Source organism: Panthera onca, chromosome B3 (assembly GCF_046562875.1).
Source record: "Panthera onca isolate mPanOnc1 chromosome B3, mPanOnc1 haplotype 2, whole genome shotgun sequence".
Lineage (NCBI taxonomy): Eukaryota > Metazoa > Chordata > Mammalia > Carnivora > Felidae > Panthera > Panthera onca.
In genome coordinates this window covers 74,216,439-74,234,995 of record NC_138344.1, presented here as the reverse complement: position 1 = coordinate 74,234,995, position 18,557 = coordinate 74,216,439, and the positions used below count along the sequence as shown (strand labels likewise).

The window sequence follows — 18,557 nt, the reverse complement described above, 5'->3', positions numbered from 1 at the left end:
ACATGAGGACATTTGGGTACATGGTGACCTGGGATGAGTACACGAGAGGGTTCACCAGAACATCTTGACCCTCCATTCTCTAAGTCGCTCTAAGTTAACGGCCATTTGTTGAACATCTGCGTGCCAGGGGCTGGGGCTGCACAGGCAATCACCCGGCACAGGTGATTGAGACATAGGTCCTGCCCCTGGGGGAGGTGCATGTAGAAAGAACAGACAGACCCACAGACAGAGAGATGATGAGCTAATACACAAATACACAATGAAATGTGACAGGTGCAATGTTCCAGACTTATTCAGGATGCAATGGGTCACAGAGAGGGAGGGTTTAATTTTGATGAGTCAGGAGAAGGCAATCGGAAGGGCTTCACAGAGGAAGAGGTTCCTGAATGGAGCCTCGAATGCTGAGGTAGTATTTGTTAGTACACCAATGGGAAACAATTGATTTAATCGTCCCTCACTGTGGACACTTCTGTTCCCTCGGGCCACTCTACCGTTGAGATTCTGACTATTGGTGGTACCCCTAAGATAATGCAACATCATTTAATTCCGCCATTAGTGAGCCTACCTGTGCGGAAACTTGCACACACACCACACGCACGCTGCCCCCCAACCTTCTCTTGAACACCGGGACCTTCCAATCCCACCGCATGCCCCAGAGCTGGACACACACTGGTGCTAATTTGTGTCATTTTGGTCTCTCCTTCAGCCAGCTAGGCCCAGATCCTGCACATACACTCCCCCACCCCACACTTAGGGACTTTTCAGTCCCCTCCCACTTAGCACGTCTTGGGCCCATCTCTCTCCTGTCAGAGCTCTATTCTCATCCCTGTGGAGTATTCCCTACTTTTCCCCACTGTGGCTGAGCACTGAGGGGGAGCAGATGGTGGGGGGGGGGGGTGGCAGTGAATGGGGAAGACAGCAGAGACAAAGCAGGCAGTGATTTTGTTTTTTTTAATTCTATACAAGGAGGGAGAGAGTCCCTGGGGATAGAGGGACAGATCTGCCCTTCCAGGAGAGGAGACGGCCCTGCCCCAAGCTCTGCCTCCCTCTCTCCAGGTTGCTCTCTCCCATCCTGTCCCCCACCTCCTGTCCCCAGGCCTCATCCTGCCATCCTGCCCCTGGGGGATGGGCTGGCAGAGGGGCCTGGAGGTGTGGGGGGTGGGTGGGGGTCTGAGTCCTTGTGAGGCACATGTTGAGAGGAGGGCTGGGCAGGGTGCTGTAGCGGCTGTCAGTCTGTTCCTGGCTCACTGGTTCCTGCTGGGGACAAATCCAGGGAGTCCTGTTTCCTAGGCAGGGAGAGCCAGCCTCTCGGTGTGGGCTATATCGTATCTGGCAGAGGGGGACTGCCCTTTTGCCCACCCCACTGGCACCTGTGGGGTCAGGGGGCTGCCTTCTGTCAGGCTCCAGCTTGTCACAGGACTGTGCCCGCCGCGTCCTCTTGGGCTTCAGGGGGGCAGTCCGGCGGCCTGGATCTGGGGGCCCTGAAATGACAGTCAAGGTGGGCCTGGCACATGAGTAGGGCTCATAGGCTGGGTGCTCATCCAAGCTGTGACTCATTCCAAGCCCGGGAGGGGTCCTGAGGTGGGCAATGAGGTCCCAGAGGCGCCCCAAGCACCCCGCCCCGAGCCAGGTGGTAGACCTTGGACCTCGGTCTCCTCTTGATCCTGCTGTGAGCCCAGCCTCAGCCGGGGTTTGTTCATTCCTAGGACTGCACCCCCAGCCTCAGCCTCCTCCCTGCCCCCTGGCTCCTGGGGGGGCCGGCGGCCCCGGGGCACAGCCACTGGCTTGGGGGGCCGTGAAGCTAAAGGGGGGTCCTGCAGCTGGCAAAAGAAGGAAAAGACTGGGTCAATTAGTCCCTTCGCCTCATCCAAGGGCCCTTCCCCTCCGCCTTGCCGGCCCTCACCTTGGCATTCCTAGTGGGAATGGTCCTCTCTGGGAATTGGGCCCCCTCCTTTTCCTCCTCCCCGTCCTGAGAGGCTGGGCTGGGGCTCTGGCAGCTGTGGTTGGGGGCACTCTCCTCAGCTGGGGGATGGGAAGAGAGGAGAAGCTGTAGGAAATGGCATTCTTGCATAGCTCTCCCTGACCTTCTTCCTTATGAAGCCCTGGAGGCCAGGACTTCTCCCCTCCAAGCCCATTTGCTCCTCTGCCTCTGCCCTGGATGTCCCCTTCTGCTCTAAGTGTTTCTGTCTCCTTGGTATGGTCTCCAGGATTGTCCTGAGCCCATCACCTTTGGAGGGGGCCCTGGTGTGGCCGTTCCTCTTGAAGGGCAGGGCTTGAGCCCATGCCTGCTGGGGCAGAGCCAGGGTACAGGGACTGCTGGGTCCACAGGCATGGCTGCCCATCCAAGGCCGCAGTGCCCCGAGGCCCTGCCAAGGCTGCAGCCTGGCATTCCCAGGACTCTGCCAGTCTGATTTAGATGGTGAGAGCCTTGGGGAGAGATGCCCTGGCACCCTCCCACCGCTGCCTCTGTGGCTTCATGCAATCTGAGCCTGAGGGTGCACTACCTGGAAGGTGTTGTCTGTGTGTGTATCTGTGAGGTGTGAGTAAGAGGGACCTGGAGGGTGCTGGTGGTAGGTGTGTGCCCAGTGGAGCATCTGACTATTGTGCTTTCCTAAATGAAGGATGGAGCCTCGCTTTAGGTGTTTTAACTAGTCTGTGAGTGGGATGGGATGATCAGCAAAGATGCCTTCAGTGTTGGGATGGCCTTGGAGGATTGGCCAGGGGCACAGACTCTGCACCATGCCCTTGTGCCCCAGCCTTGGGATGGGAGGGGGCAGGTGAGTAAGTGTCTGCCTCTATGGGGAGATTTGTCCACGTCAGTGTTGTCGGAGTGTTGTGTTCCAGGCCTGTGGGCAAGTGAGTTGATGCCGAGCTGACCAGCTTTCCTTTAGAGGCTCCTTAAGTGCTCTGATCCCAGCAGAAAGAAAGCATCCTACCACAATTCATTTACTCCTCCAGAGTTCTGAAGCCAGAAGGTAAATGACTTGCTTAAGGTCAACACTGCTGGTGGTGGTTGAACCGGGACCAACACCCAGGGTTTCTGACCCCCAAGGCATGGCTCTTGCCCTTTTCTTGTGGCACATTTCTGAGTGAACTGTGGATGGCTTGGCGAGCTACTTTTGGAGGAGACTGGAATGTTCGAGGTGGGTCTGGCATGGCTGGTACTTGCTCACCCTCTTTCCCAGCTGAGGTGCAGAGAGAGACCTTCTTTATAGAGGTGCCACTCTGCTGACGGTGGCCAGAGGTGGCCCCTGCTCTACGGAATTCCCTGGAACCATCCACAAAGTGTTCTTCCTTTCTGCTAATCCTGGCAAAGCCACTTTTGTTCTGTAAGATCTTTCTTTGCATTGGGTTGTTCCTTTCCTTTGGATGAGGCTTTGTAAATATCCTCAAAACATTTTTACTGTGGTGACTTCCTGACTGCCCCACCTTGGCTGTAAATTCCCCAACATGGGGGCTGTGGCTTCTGGTTCTTTGGACACACCCTGGGCCTTCAGTGCTGCTACCTGAGAAGAGGCGTTCCATACCTATGTGCCACGTGGCCTCTGCTCGGCGCATGGCGCTGAAGCTTGGCTTGGTGCTTTGGGGTGGTGGTGGGGGCTTCCAGGCTCCCGGCCCTGGGGTGCAGGGAGGAGATGAGAAAGGGGGAAGGGGAAAGGCGAATTAGAAGGGGCCCCTGAGAGAGGGGTCAAGGGAAGGAAGTGAGGGGGACTGTCTCACCTGCATCGTCTGAAGAGCGCCGTTTCTGCCAAGCCTGGACACTGCCCTCCAGGTCTGGGCCTGTACCCTGAAAGGATAGCTGAGTCAGGTCATAAGAAAAGTCCCCTCTACATGGAGACTGCAGTTAACAAGGGGCTTCTGCTCTAGCATCTCACGCCATTCTCATGGCATTAGTCCCTGGACACTTGGACCCTTATCCCCCAAAAGTCACACCCCTACCACCCTAGGGGGTGTAAGAAACGGCTTACACGAATGAGCATGTTGTTATTTTAGCAGTTATGTGTTTATTTTATGTGTGGTAGAAAAAAAAAAAACATGACTAGTACAATAAGTCCATGATTTAAAAAATGATAATGCTTAGGACCAGACTAAGTTAAAAGGGTGAGTTGATTTAAATAAAAATATGTGAATAATAATCCAGGTGGTATGTGGGGAAGGGAAAAATCAGTCATAAATATGGTAATCTAGTCACCAAACTTTCAGAAACAGAACTCTAGAGGTAAGTATTTTTACAACTGCCCATTTTCCAGGGAGGTAGAGGCTCCGGGAGGCTAAATGACCTCCTCAGCCTTTCACGGCAGGTGAGTGTGTGGAATGAGCAGACTTGCAGCTAACACCTTCTAACACCACAGAATCACTCTCTCCACTGGCCCGAGCAGGGACAGGGCACAGAAGGGAGGCAGACAGGGATCCATAGAAACACTTGGGTGCCTGGGCTCCCCTCACCTCTCGTTTCCCGTCGAAGCTCCAACCCTTGGCTCTTCCCAACCCAGGAAGGGCAACACCATGGACCCTTGGCTGCTGTGCCGTCCCAGGGGCCAGGCCCCCCTCCCCTGGCTCCGCCCCCTCAGTGCCCTGGAACAAGGCCGTGGGTTTATAAGCAGTTCCTGATGGAGAAGGGGCTCCATAGGCTGCAAGGGAGTGAGAGAGGGCCCCTACCCCTCTGAGACCCCAGCCCTGGGACTGCCCTGCCGCAACCCTCTGACCCTTCACCCCTCCTCTGAGGAGTCCTTCCTCTGTCCTTCTTTGCATGCAGCACTCCCAGCATGCTCTGGGTCACCAGGCTTAGATCACTCAAGGAGTGGGGCCATTGGGAAGACCAAAGTTCCTCAGAACCTCGAGTCCTGTCATTTTCCCATTAACTGCCTGGGACAGGGTAAGTGGGTGGGCTATGTGTGGAACAGCAACCGGGGAGGATACAGCACCTCACCTCACTTACCATCTTCCTGCGGAAGGAAGGCCCCCGGCTCCCCCCAAATCCAGGGAGGGGGCCGCTCTCCTCCTCTGGGCTCCAACAGGGGGAGGAATTATTGCCAAGGCTGGGGGGATCTGGGCTTGGGGGGCTCTCCTGAGTTGGGGGTGGGGGTGGGGGCGGAGGGAGGAGGAGCCCAGTGGTGGGGGACCCTGGCCCCCTATCCCCCTTGAAGCTCCGGGGCCGGCGAAAGTGAAACAGGCCTCTGCGTCTCTTCTTCTGGAGTGGAGGCAGCGGCGGCTCTGAGAGGCCTGGCCGCAGGGTCCGCAGAGTCCGGGGGTAGCTGAGCAGAGTTGGGGTGAGTTACTGACAAAGTCGCAGGCAGATGCAAAATGCCAGATGTGGAGGTCACTCAGGGCGCAGGCTGGTGCTAGTGTTAGTCTAGCCCTGGGTTTAATAAGCCTCCAACTTTCCTTTCATCCAGTCTCTCCTGCTGCCCTGTAACCCTTTCCACTTAGGTCTCAGGAGACAAAGCTTCCTCACCTTCTCTGTCATCCTCCAGCAGTCTCCTTCCCTCTGTCTCCCCAGCAACTCCTTCCTCCCAGGCACCCCCATCCCCCCATCCTTCTCTCAGCTTCTCCCAGTGACTCCGTTTCTTCTGGACAGGTGCTGGGGAGTCTGCAAGACTGTGACAGAGAATATACCCTCCAGGGCTCTTACCACTGTCATCCCATCCCAGGGCCTATTGCGACCCCATCCCTCCCACCATCCCACTGTGGTGGTTCACCCTGGCCCCATGCTTCCCAGCTGTCCTGAGGAAAGTCAGAGAACACGGGAGTTAAGGGCTGAGTGGGGAAGGATGAGAACATGGGGGAAATGTTTCACAGAGACTGGCTTTGGGACACTGCCATTGGAGAGACCTCCATGACTGCTGGGAAGGAGCCCTTCAGGGCCTCTGGGCCTGCAGAAAATGGGACTGTGCCTAGGTGCCACACCTGGAGCTTTCATCCATGACCCTTCGGCTGAAAAAATCCTCCAGCCCCTCATCCAGGCGGGTGGCCATCCCATTCTCCTGTCGTGTCCCAGTTATTGGCACCTGCTGGGAGGAAAGTCCTGTAGGGTATCTCATCTGGAACAGGAAGTCCTCCCTACTCTCTCCATTCACTCAGGGCCTTCCCCTTTGGACTTGGACTTGCCTCTTGTTGGCCCCATGAAAATTTAGACTTTAGTCTGCCTGGGCATTTCCTAGGCATGGTGGCTCTTGGCTGTATCCCTCACCCAAATGGGAACTGCCACTGACTGGCAGACAGATTTCCTATCTGGGAAAACTGGCTAATCCCATCCTCTTTTCAGTGGCCTGCCTGGGCCCCTGCCTGATCCCCCAAGGCTGATGTCTCTGGCATTTTGGTCCTAAGGCTAGAACCCCTGGCTCTGGCATTGCTAAGTGGTATTGGTCCTTTTGCAAGGACTTATGGACTCACACTGGGCCGACCAGGTCCTGGAGGTGTGGTCCTGGGGGGCCGAGGCCTGCCTTGTGTTTGATGCCTTAGTTTATAGCCATGAGTGGGCAGCTCGGATAGACCCTCCCAGGAGCCACCGCCTGTGGGCTGGCTGCTTCCGAGTCCTGAGAACCAGCCAGGTGGGATCCCCAGGCTCCCCAGCTGGCTTTCCATGTCCTGAGGGCTCCCACCTGTGGGCACAGCAGCATTAGAGGGAGTAGCAAGAGGCACAGGGAGAAAGCAGGCTGGAAAGACAATTAAAAAGAAAGGGACCAGAGCCTGGGAAGGGTGTAGGGACCTGGAGGACATTAGAATTGAGGCTGGGGACTCACTAATGAAGGCGGACACTGGCCGGATCTTGCGGCAGCGTTTCTGCTTTTTGATGGCCATGGTGTCCTGCAGAAATGGAAACCAATGGTGGAGCCAAGTTGCAAGTCCCAGGAGCCTCATCTGAAGCCTCTTATTCCTCATAAAGCCTTCTCTTTAGAGCCCCTCCTGCCTCACTTTCTTTGGGTGGCTGAGGTACTGGGACAAGGGAAGAAGCTGGGCTGGATTGGGGCTGGGGGATGAGACCAGGCCCAGTGTCAGGAGAAAGTGGAGTCCAGAGAAATGGAAGGGGACAGTGTTTTGCAGGTTCAGGGTCAGGACCTAGTTTAAGGTGGGGAGTGGGGGTTGGGGCACTCACGATGTTGGTCCCAAGTTCATCATCTGTGGTCTCCTCATGGTCATGGTTCCGGCCTCGGCCCCGGGAGGACGGATCCTGCCCTTGGCCTGGCCCCGATGGTGGATCTGATAGGGTCTTTAGCTGGGCCAGGTGCCGGGCCTGGGGAAGGACAGATGTGAACAGGTTCCCAAGGAAGCTGCTCATCTTCCGGGGCTTTGGGGGATGGTTGGTTGGGGGAGATGGGATGATGTGGGGTGGAGAGTGTGCCTGAGCCTGGCTGGGGTTCAGAAGCCTTACCAGGCTCTTGTGGGAGTGGTACAGCTCCTGCAGGATCTCGTCCACTATGGAGTTGGTCAAGTAGGTGACGACTGAGAGCTTTACTTCACTGTGGGCACAGGTGGGACTACTCAGTCATCCTGCTCCCTGGCCCCTAAGCCTTTCCCCAGGTGCCTAAGGGAGTGGGCAGCTGGCCTGGACATCCATGGAGGCACCTTAGGTCTCCCTTGTGTCTCCATAAAGGCATGCTCTGTCCCACCCACTGACACCCCGCATAGGTGTGTGTAGATCGGGAGAGTGGGCAAGAGGAATTGAGGAGAAAGAGCAAAGGGGCTCTGGGCCAGGCTCCTGGAGTTCCAGTGGAACAGAGCTGGGTAAATTGGGGTGCTGAGTGAACCCTGCTGGTCTCTGCTGGAAGCCCAGAAACTGGCTCTTCTTGAGCTGGCCACTTCATGGATATGAGTGATAATATTCCTTTGCTTTGGTGAGCAGTGGCACCTAGAATGAGAGAGCGCTGGAGGGGAACACGAGAACTGAGTGAGGGCAGAGCATAGTCCAGGCACCCCTACTCACATCGATTTTGTCCATGCCTCCGAGGAGACTGTGCTTTGTTTCTGGGAGGCCATTCTTGGTGGATGTGTGTGGCTGAGTGTGTGTGTACACCTACATGTGCACTGCCAGGCTCCTAAACCCAGGCTCAGCACTTAGATTTCTAGGGCAAAGACCAGTTAGACCCTAAATAGCAAGGTTGCAGTTAGTTAAAGATTTATCCCTTGTAATGGAGATTATGCCATTCATTATTCATTGCTGTAGCTGGGCCCCAGGTTCCTAAGTGCTCTGGGACAAATCCAGCCCCTTCCCAGTGCCAACCCCCTCCACTTCTCACTCCAGCTTGTTCTGAATGTCCTGTCCTGCCTGCTCCAGCAGCGCCCCTCGGATGAAGTTCCGGGGCACAGTGACGCGCTCAGCCACATTGCTCAGCATCTTGTTGTGCCCCTCAGCCACTCGCATGGCCACAGGACATAACTCCTGCGTAAGGCTGACCATCGACTCCAGGATCACCTAGTATGGGAGGAGGGGAGGCCAGAGCCCGGGGGGGGGGGGGGGCGGGGGCAGGGTCAGGGCTGGCACCACACTGGAAGAGACTCTAGCCTGTCTATTCCAGCCCCCCATGGTGAGACTGAGGGGCCCACCAACGTTCTGGGGCTGGTTACCAGCAGAGCCTGGGACATTCAGGCTTCCCCACATCCTGGTAAGTGTTCCTTCCATCCTGCCATATGGACAGGGGAGAGGTCAGAGTTCAGGGGTCAACGTGGAAGCTAGCAGAAAAAATCCAAGCCCTGTTTTCTAGCAAAGCCAGAAACATTGGGAGTGTGGATGGCTTCAACTCTGCCTTTCCTTCCTGTCCCCAGGAATTTCCTCATGCTGACCTCAGCCCTCAGCTTTGAGCCTTGGTCAACACTGGGCTTCTTCCCTCAGGACTTGCCTGCAGTTCCTTGTCCACAGCCTTGGACACCTCACTGGCAACTGACTCCAGCCTCTGCCGTACAGGCCCGTCATTGGCCAGCACATGGCCCAGCTCATAGAGGCTGGGAAACAGCTGCAGAAGGAAAGGGTTATCATCAGAAGGTCAGAATCGGGCCTGACCAGGTCCTGGGGGCCCTGGGCTGGGAGGACAGATGCATGGGTCAGGGCGCGGATACTCCTGGGGTAGTGTGGCCGGCCTTCCTGGGCTCTCGGACTGCGAAGGAGGGTGGGGCTGCGGAGGGCTCACCGCCCGTGAGTTTTTGGCGTCCTTGATCAGGTCCCGAGCATAAAGCAGCTCATCCTGCACAGGCTCCAGGGGGCACAGCCTCAGGGCCCGAACCTCCTCCTGCACCCGGCCACACAGCCGCTGCAGCATCTGGAGCACAGCCGGCAGAAGTGTCAGCGGGGGGGATCCTTGCACCCTCATCTTCCCAGGTGGGACCCCAGGCACCCCATTTCTGGGTCCCCTTGGGCAGTGCTCCTGGTGCTGGCACTGATGGGGTAGTAGTGGTGTCTCTGGATGGCCTGTTCTCTCTTCTTGGGATGCCCATGAATATTCAGGGGAGTTCCTGTGGTCCCAGGGACTCCTGGTCTGGGGCCCCCCACACGTTCTCTCATGTTTAAGCCATACTCTGAATGTCCCGTCTTTTGCTCTCCCATGCATTCAGTCCAGTTGTGGACACCACAAAATGCCTCTTTCATGCCCCCACCCTCGCGTGTGCACCCTCTATCACATCACACCTGAACCCTGTGTGCCCCATGCATGCCCCACGTGTCCCAGAGGGAAACGTTTACTTGCTCGGCGCTGCTGGTCACCAGGCCCTGCTGCAGCCTGAAAGCCTGCTCCTGAGGGCATGTCTGGGAGTGATTGTTCCTCACCAAGCACCACTGGATCTGGAGACGATGGGGTGGGAGGGGTCAGGGCCTGGGATGTGGGCTGGCCCCTGCCCCTTGCTGTTCCACCCTGCCGAGGCCTCTACCTTCTGCCAGACATCCTCGGTGCGCTCCGGGGCGCTGCGGTAGGCTTGGGAGATGTCACTCACGGGGAAGGACATGAAGCGCAGTGTGTGGTTGCTGTAAGGCACAGTGACACAGCTGGGTTAGGGAAAGGTGGGGAGAGGCCCTTGCTCTCCATACTCTCCTTGCTAACCATTTCCGTCACCCGGGCCTTTCCTAACATATCTCTGCAAACAAGTTGAGTGAACCAGGGTGGGGCTAATGTAGCAGGCTTGGTCCAGGCCCAGGGAGGCTGGGGCTGGGGTCAGGGCAGAGCTCTGGTCCACTCACCTCTCCAGGGCCCTTGCAATGTCCAGAAAGCCCAGGGCAGATGTGTTGTTTCGATCCCATAGGATGGTTCTAGGGAGACAGTGAACAGTAGCTGGTTACCCCTCCCTCTGGGTCCTTTTTAGGGGTAGGCACGCACCCCTTTCTGGAGTCCTCCCTCCTTTCCTGGGTAATGAGGCTGACTCCAAGATGGTTCTGGGCCTGAAGGTGTTCTGGAAGCTGGGCTACAGAGCAACACAGCAAGCAGGGCGCGCGCGCGCGCTCGTGTGTGTGTGTGTGTGTGTGTGTGTGTGGAGGGGGCATACTGGGACTCCAGGTCAGAGATAGAGGTGTGCACCGTACCTGAGGGAGGAGTTTATCTGCAGGGCCTTAGACAGCATCTTGGCCCCGATGTCCTCCATGCCATTGCCACTCAGATCCACCTTAGCCAGGCAGGTGTTGCTGCCCAGGGCATTGATGAGGATGCTGGTGCGGAGCTTCAGCCTTGAGTCCGCCACTGACAGTGACTGCAGGGACTATGTGGGCAAGAGTGGGGTTGAGCCCAGTCCCCGCAGCCCCTGTCACTGTGGATCCCTTCCCAAGCCCAGTCACTCACACAGTCCTCTTCTTGGATCAGTTGCACCAGCTTGTGGAGGATCTCCTCCAGGGTCCTGTGGGGAGTCAGGGCTCAGAGCAGGAGGAGAGGGGTTGGGGTCATGCTACTGGAGGAGCAGGAGGTGATTTGAGCAGGGAGGGGCCAGAGGTAACACAGTGAGCCAAAAGGATAGGTGGATGATGGAGTGAGGTCTGTGGGTATGGGGAGGGGACCTCACTTGGCCTTGACATTGAAGTTCTTGCCCAGGAACAGGTGCTTGAGGGACTTGTTCTTGCCAAGTGCGGGCACCAGTGTCAGGAGGTCCGAGTCGAACCCTGGCCAATAGATGGGAGAGGTCTGGCTTTGAGGCCTGAGGGCGGCAGGGGGTGAGGGGGCCGTGCTCCAGGTCCCTGGCCCCATTGGTCCCCAGGAACGGAAGTGTCCCTACTTACCATTGTCTGACAGATCCAGGCTGCCCACACAGGTGACAGCCCCCAGCTGCTCCTGCAAAGCCTGGGCTCCTGCTGAGCGGAGCTGCAGGGACACAGTGAGGGTGGGGTGGGGAAGGCAGGGGTGGGGACACCTTTAATGCTTAGAGATTAGAGTAGTCACACCAGGACTCATGGCCATGCTAGGTCTCAGGTGTAAAATCAGGAGGCCCCTTCTCCACCAGATCCTTTCCTAGGGCTCTCTCCCTTCCTCCCTTTAGCTAGAAATATCTCCAGACTGCTGCTCCGGAGATAGCTCGCTCCTGCCCTCTGGTGGGAAAGTCTGGTATCTCCCACCCCAAAGCTTTCAGGGGGCATACTGGAGACTGAAAATGACCTCTGGAAAAGAGGGACACAGATGACACACTGAGAAGGGAAAGTGGAGGTTTGGTCGGGTCTGGGGGTCACAGAGGTGCAGCACAGAGGTAAGATGGAGCCAGGGTTTGATGAAGATTGGAGAAATGAACAGTGAGGCGACCGGGTGGGGGACTGGCAGTGGGCGTTAGGTGACCAAGGGCTCACCTCACAGCTGCTGAGGTCCAGGTGCAGATCACTGAGGTGACTGTTGAGGGAGAGGCCCTGGAGCAGTGCCCTGTGGGAGGAAGGTCAGCAGGCCCACCTCTACCCCTCACCCTCTTCTCTCATGGTTCCCTCTTGGACGCCCCCCAACCCTGCACCCACCCGACCTGAGGGCCTCCAGGGGCAGCCTCGTGGCCGACAGGTTGACGTGGCTCAGTGTGTAGGCGCTGCTGAAGAACTGCTTGAAGGCCGGCGGGGCCTCTCGGCCCTTCCTGCAGAGACTCCCGGGGTCAGCAAGGGAGGGGGATGCCCATGGCTCACCCCATCCCTCCTTGTGCCCTTTGTGCTCCCACCTGTGGGAGCAGCTGTTGCGCGCCAGGTTGAGGTAGGTTAGGTGGGAGCAGCAGCCATGGAGCAGGGCTCCCAGAAGCTGTGGGGAAAGACATGGTGGGTCTCACATGGGCTGGGAGGGGCTGGCAAGGATTCCTCCCTCCCCATCAAAGTCCTGGCTCTTCACCCTTGGCAGTCAGTGTGATTCCTTCTATGAATGCCCACCTCACCTCTTAATGCCTCAGTTTCCACTCTGTGGAAAGTGGGTCTACTCCCTGCTTGACCCCCAGGGGTGGCGGAGAGGCTCACAGGCAGTGAATGTGTAAAGCCAAAGCGAGCCATTAGGGGCTCATAAGGTGCCTTGTTCAAGTCAGGGGAAGAATCCTTTCCTCTTGGTGGATTCAGCCAGGAGCACAGCTGGGGAATGGAGGGAGGGCTGGCTTTTAGGGACAGCCAGCACAACCTTGGGCAGTGACCGGGATAGCGTGCCCCACAGGTGTGAGCTGTGGGCTTTGCTTTATAATTCAGCTGAACTTGGAGTCATCCTTCCAGCTCTGTCCACTCAAGGCAGGGGCGATGAGACAGGGGCCACCCTGGCCTCCCTAAATCACTTCAGGCTGGTTCTCCCATCACCGACCCCTCACCAAGTCAATGGCGCAGTCGGTTCCTGCCAGGTCCAGGTGCACCAGAGCATTAGGCTGGGCCAGGAAACTGTAGAGGGCCTGGGAACAAGGACAGAGGGGCTGCCAGGGAAGAGGTGATAGAGCCCCACCACCCCCAAGCTATAGGGCAGAGACTCCCTGGTCCTGAAACCTGAGTGTGCTTCTGTGGGGCTTGAGCTAGGTTCCACGGACTCACATTGGCCTCATCTGTGGCGAGCAGCCCAGGGTTCTTGCTCAGGTCCAGGTATCGAAGGGAGCTGGCAAAGGCTGGGTTGGCCCCGAAGGTCTGGCCCAGTGCCTGGAGCCCTGAGCACAGCGGGCACTGGGCTGGGTTGGCCCCCATTCCCACCTCTTCCCCTTCCACACAACTCTTCCCCCCAGCCCCCAAGTGTGTCTCCTTTCCCTTCCTCAGATCCCCAGGATGCTGTGTGAATGGGTAGGTACACCTCTGGGACTTGAGGATCCAGAGGGTGCTGGAGGAGGTTATAGGTCAGAGGTCAGGGGTCCTGGTGCAAGTACCTCGAGGGGAAATGGCAGTCTTGGCCAGGCACAGTTTGGTGAGGCCAGTGGGGAAGCAGAGGAGCTGCTGACTCAGACTGAGGAAACCTGGGAGTAGACAGAGAAATGGGCCCAGTGAGAGGCTGGGCAGTGGGCATAGGTGGTGCAGAGTCAGAGTGGGGGCTTGAAGGGGGTACAGGCCTGGGGTCAAGGACAGCAGTATTGGGGCAAGGGCTGGCATCAGGCTGGAGAGTCCCTGTTCGGCCCCAGGTTGGGCTCTGGGCTAGGGCAGGGGTCTATATTGTGGTGGGGGTAGGATTCAGGGCTGGGGCTCACCCTTGTCCTCGATGGGGTTGTGGGACAGAGTGAGGGCATGCAGCACACAGCTCCCGTTCTCCCCAAACACCCCGGCCAGCTTCTGGACAAAGTCCCTTCAGGGAAGGGGAGGAAGGATTTGTTTGTCCCAGCCCCGGACTTCCCCTCTTCCTCCACCTGCCTGCCTGGTTGGGGCTGCAAAGGTCAGAGGCCTCCATAGGTGGGGATGGGCTTGGGGCCTGCCAGGGAGCTTGTCATCACTATGAAGTACCTGGGAAGTTGTGCCGAAACAAAGCCTAGCTTTGGGTCCTTGAGATTAGAGCAGTCCACCCCATTGGGTAGTTGATGGAAGAGGATAGGGCATGGAGCATACTGGCAGAGGCCATGGAGCTGGGGGGCCAGGAGACTTAGGTCTGAGTCCCAGCTTGACCAATGACCTGCTTTGTGCCCTTGTTGGGCCTTAGTCTTTTTTTCTGTAAAGTAAAGAGCTGGAGGAGATAGCTTGGGGACCCGTATCATGCTCTGACGTTCTGGGACCCTAAGGCTACATCACTGGGGCACCACTGCCCAGGGAGGAGGCTGGCCTCACGTCTTAAGCCCGGCATTGTCCAGCACCAGCTCTTCGAGGCTCCCCGACTTGCTCAGGGTATGTAGCACCTGTTCTAACACTTCAGAGCCCTGAGGACAGAGGAGGTTTTGTGACCAGGAGCCAGAGAGGGCACTACTCTCCAGCCCCTCCTCCCACCCCTCGTAGTCCCTACCAGCCGCAGATCCTTGCAGTAGAGTTTGGTGAACCACTGGTTGTAGGCCAGGGCTGCCACCATTAGGGCCAAGTCTCTGTGGGGAGATTGAAGGGCCAGGAAAGTGGTGAGCCGGTGGTTGGGGCAGGAAAGAAGAGTTTAAGGATGGGGTGATGGACTGGGGAAAGTCTAGATGGGTAGAAGGCAAAGGGGGGTGGGGTTGGGGAGATAGAGTTGGGGCTGTAGGTAGGATCAGAAGAGGGAGCCTGGAGGCTGAGGCTGGAATGGGGGGATTGAGTCTCTGCTCCATCTGCTTACCGGCTTTCCAAGTGGCTGAAATCCAAAAGATTGAACTCCCGGTTATCCTCGGCATGATAGATGGTGTCCACATCCTTGGAGAGGTGGAACTGGCTCACACCTGCTCCCCTCCTCCCCCGCCCCCTCCCTCTGGGTCCCACCTGCCCACCTGCTGGGTCCCTGCCCAACGTACCCATTGCACCTCCTCACGGCAGTGCAGTCCGTTGTAGTCACACAGGGCAGCATAGGTCTCGGAGAAGCCACCTGTGGGGCAGGATGTGAGCTGGTTCCATGAGGAGTAAGGGTGTGGAGAATAGGCTTAGAGTTCAAGGAAAGGTCAAGGTCATTTTATGTGGCCCATGTCCTGGGTTCCTGCTATACCATGAACCTCTGAGGTCTAGGAGCTATGGAGTCCTCAGGGCAGACACAGCCCCATGCACAAAGGACTCTGGACAAGGGCAGGGTAGTTTAGGCCCCACTTCCGCCAAGTTTGCCCCTGCTCACCACAGACACTGTGAGTGGTCGATGTGGAAGTCTCAGAGTTAGGGGACGTGTCTCGGGGCCCTTCTGGGGTGTCAGCATTTCCACGACGGATTAGACACCTGGAAAATGACCAAATCTATCTCAGAGAGGGGTGTAAAGAAACTCTCCATTCTTCCCCTGTTATAGCTTCTGGGACCCTAGGAAGAAGCAGCAGTGGGGACATAAGGGCTCTTGCCCTCAGTGTTCCAGGAGCCCAGGTCCAGGGGAAGGAGGGAAGGAGGAAGTCTCCTTGTTGTGTAACCCTTTGAGAGACTCCTCCTTTGCCACTCACCCAGGGCCAGGGCAGACCTTGGAGAGGGCAGAGCTCACATGTCGTGTCACCTGGTCCACACTCTCAGCCGATGGGAGCCGCATGCTCACCAGGCCACGCTCTGTCTCCACTAGGATCTAGAGGAAAGGGAGCATCAGGACCAAGTCCATCCTCCTGCTGACCCAATAGTAGGGCCCAAGTTGGGGTCCTCACCTGGTTCTGACTGAGCGTATTGAAGGCGCGGATTTCTAGGACATTGAAGGAGCTCTCCACCTGTGGGAGGGGCATGGGGGTGCTCATCTAAAGGTAAGAGCCTGGCTGCCTGGCTCCGGAGGGAGTATGCCAGGTGTACTTCTGCTCCTCAGCCCAACTCACCTTGGCTGGGACTTTAAGGGGGAAGAGGTGGAGGCGCCAGGAGGTCAGGGCCTTCAGAGAGAGGAAAAGAACATCAGCAGCAAATGGCCGCTCCTGGGCCCTAGGCCACCTGCCCTCCTTCACCCCCCTCAGCCTGTGTGCAACCCCTGTCAGCAGTGGCCCTCTGCTCCCAGTATCCTCCTTCTCTCTCATGCCCCACCCTGGGCTCCTGGACATCCACTCAGTCTAGCCTGCCCCTTCCCCAGGCTTGGTCTCCTCAGCTCTCCCCCCACCCCTACCCCCAGTCTCCCCTGCCTCCCAGGCTCCTTGCTCTCAGCAGCCCAGCTGCCCTTGATGACACTCCCTCAGCTGCTCCCCCTCCCCCCACTCACCGAAGCCCAGTACCCTCACCAGAACTCGATCCTCAAACTTCTTGGGCTTCGTCTCCAGCTTCACCCGATGTTGTTGGAGCACAGCCCCTTGGCTTAAGCACCTCCTGATGCTGTCTGCAGGTGGGTGGGGGGCCTGCTCAGAGCTCCCCTTACCCTGGCCACCCCTACCTCCCCAGGGCTTTCCAGGGGTGGGGTCAGATGAGAGGAGAAATAAGCACAGAGAGAGCTTTCCTTCTTGGGTGGCTTTTCTCTTCCTATTAGAGAGGGAGGGGGGTGTGGAGAAAACTCTGGCTCCTGATGTCCCTGAGTCAGGGGACAGTTGCTGAGTGACACTGTCTGTGGGAGGGTGTGTCTTACACTTCTGAGGGTGTGAAGGATTTTTCCAACCCATGCACTCCAGCAGCCATTGACATATACATAGTGAGTCAGTGTGTGGGGGCGTGGGGGTGTCCCTCTGACTATATTCTAGGTGGTCTGGGTGTGAGTGTCTGCCTTTTACTATGCATGTGTGCACGCCTTCTGAAGATGCCAGGGAGCCCGTGTGTGGCATTGGTAGGACTGGATAGGTGAATGAGTATGCTGTGCTTGTAGTTGTGAAAGACAGCCTTGGTGTGGGGGTGGGGGTGGGAAGTGGGGGGTGAGAAAGAGTTAGTGTTTAAATGAGCCCAATACCCACTTCCTAGCAGAACCCATCCGGATATCCCAGTGTGTATATGTGTATGTGTGTGTGTGTGGTGGGGGTGCATTTTCTGTAAAGATGTGTGTACACATATCTGATGATTGTATTTATGTGTGTGTGTAGGTATGGGAAATTGCCATGGTGCAGCATGCCTCTGAGTATCCTTGAGCGTCCTGATCTCTGCGTGGGCTAGCCTGTGCTCCTGCCTGGGGCGGGGGGCCAGTGAGGGTTGTGGTAGTGCTGGGTGGGGGGTGTGGTGTCAGGCCTTGGTTTGGGCTGAGTCTGAGAACCATGCAAACAGGAGAGACCTTGAGGTGTGAGTGTGAGTAGGGAGAAGGGGCAGGCTAAGACGAGGGCTGTGGGAGGCGAGCTGCAGAGACACTGCTCTTGGTCGTAGCTCCAATCCGGGCCCTCTTCCCTGACTCCCTTCTTTGCCCCACTGGCCTGGGAGCTGCCAGGCTGCCAGAGGGGCTTTCAGGGCCAGTTCCGGGGCGGGGCCGGGAGGAGGGAGGGTGCTGAGCCAAGAGGCGGTCAGGACCAGGGGCAGCTCCCATGGCCCGGCGGGGCGGACCGGGCCCCGCCCGGCGGGGAAACGGGGACTCTCTGGAGGGGAGACAGGACGTCTCGCCGAGGGATGGGCTAGGATCAATGAGAGTCAGCCCCACGGAGCGCCAGGGGACTGCACCTGTCACCGATGATCGGGACGGGCGGCTCTGGGACTGGAAGGTCCTGACAGGGTGAGGCGAGGCGGGCAGCGGAGGATGCTCGGGGGACAGCGATGCCCCTAGCTAGGATGCAGGGGCAGGGGACCGCCCTGGAGCCGGAATGCATGGGGCGCGGGGAGGGCAGGAGGCAGCGGGGCTGGGGTGTACCGCGGGGAGGAACGCACTGGGTCTGGGATGCTCCCGGACGGGGCGTCCCGGAGACCACCGCAGCCTCGTACCTTGCAGCTCGCGGGTGAGCTCCGCGCTGGGCTTGGCCATGGCGGCCGCTGCTGCTGCCGTTGCTGCAGAGGAGCCGCCGCCGCCGGGGAGCCGCGGCACATGCTAGACCCGGCTCCGGCAGGGCCCCGGCGCTGAGCGCTGCAGCAGCCGCCGAGCCCGCTCCTGTCAGGGGCGGCTGCGCGAGCGCTCCTCCCCCCGCCTAGGAGCCCGGGTCTCCCGCCCCGCCCGGTGAGGTGTGGGATTGAGCATGCGCGCCGCGCCTCCCTTCCGCGTGAGACCCCGCGCGCGCTCGCGCCCACCCCTCCCGCCGGCTCCCGCGTGCGACGCCCTGTGCGTGTCGCCTGGAGCCTGGGCCATCTCCCGGGCGGGACTAGCGTCCACTTTCCGTGCCACCCACTCCTCGGGCACCGTGAGCAGAACCCATTTCTTTTGTTTGTGGGCCTGGGTACCCCTCCCCGGGTCATCCTTGCAATGCCCCTCCCTTTTGCCCTACTGCTTGGGAAGCGTCCAGCTCCTACTTGCTGACTGGCGAGGAAACTCAGGGCTGAGGGCGATGCCAGGAGAGGTCCTGGCTAGATCTGGGGGTGTTCGTCCTTCCTCCAGCTTGCCCAGCCTCGGGGATCCCTGCAGCGTCTTTGGCACCATCCCCACGGGTGTGAGGCCGAGAGTATCACCCGGGAGTTCCTGTGCCACCTCCTTCCAGCTGGCAGTTCTGTAGACACATCCACCCCTGAGCATCACGCTTAGGTCCTGGAGACAGGGAGGAGGATTAAGGGGATCCAGGGTTGTAGCTCACTCAATCTCTGCTTG

General features: G+C 58.3%; 1 protein-coding gene across 10 annotated transcripts; it reads right to left on the bottom strand.

Moving 5' to 3' along the window:
* Positions 1-937: 937 nt before the first annotated feature.
* Positions 938-18,494, bottom strand: CARMIL3 (capping protein regulator and myosin 1 linker 3). Of its 10 annotated transcripts, none has more exons than XM_060619277.3 (40): positions 17,747-18,494; positions 16,144-16,238; positions 15,754-15,804; positions 15,592-15,651; positions 15,400-15,515; positions 15,090-15,187; positions 14,779-14,849; positions 14,607-14,680; positions 14,310-14,385; positions 14,138-14,226; positions 13,570-13,664; positions 13,255-13,341; positions 12,932-13,041; positions 12,718-12,795; positions 12,097-12,173; positions 11,911-12,015; positions 11,747-11,816; positions 11,189-11,270; positions 10,975-11,071; positions 10,758-10,812; positions 10,505-10,677; positions 10,166-10,234; positions 9,859-9,952; positions 9,674-9,772; positions 9,126-9,254; positions 8,838-8,951; positions 8,238-8,413; positions 7,373-7,460; positions 7,097-7,234; positions 6,744-6,807; positions 6,394-6,602; positions 5,908-6,011; positions 4,940-5,255; positions 4,447-4,575; positions 3,721-3,787; positions 3,528-3,617; positions 1,904-2,022; positions 1,640-1,820; positions 1,371-1,481; positions 938-1,257 (listed from the first exon to the last, which is right to left on the bottom strand). In XM_060619277.3, the coding sequence occupies exons 1-40, from the start codon at positions 17,784-17,786 to the stop codon at positions 1,229-1,231; spliced, it is 4,125 nt and encodes a 1,374-aa protein (XP_060475260.1). In that variant the 5' UTR covers positions 17,787-18,494; the 3' UTR covers positions 938-1,228. The 10 variants fall into 10 exon arrangements, with proteins under 10 accessions (XP_060475260.1, XP_060475262.1, XP_060475264.1 ...); XM_060619279.3 differs by having other exon boundaries at positions 938-1,254; XM_060619281.3 differs by having other exon boundaries at positions 1,640-1,814.
* Positions 18,495-18,557: the final 63 nt, after the last annotated feature.

Coding starts and splice junctions, on each gene's coding strand:
- CARMIL3 (XM_060619277.3), bottom strand. CDS start 17,786: ATGGCCAAGCCCAGCGCGGAGCTCACCCGCGAGCTGCAAG. Junction 16,239..17,746: donor GCTCACCCGCGAGCTGCAAG/GTACGAGGCTGC, acceptor ACCCACCTGCAG/ACAGCATCAGGAGGTGCTTA. Junction 13,042..13,254: donor GACTGCCATTTCCCCTCGAG/GTACTTGCACCA, acceptor CGCTGTGCTCAG/GGCTCCAGGCACTGGGCCAG.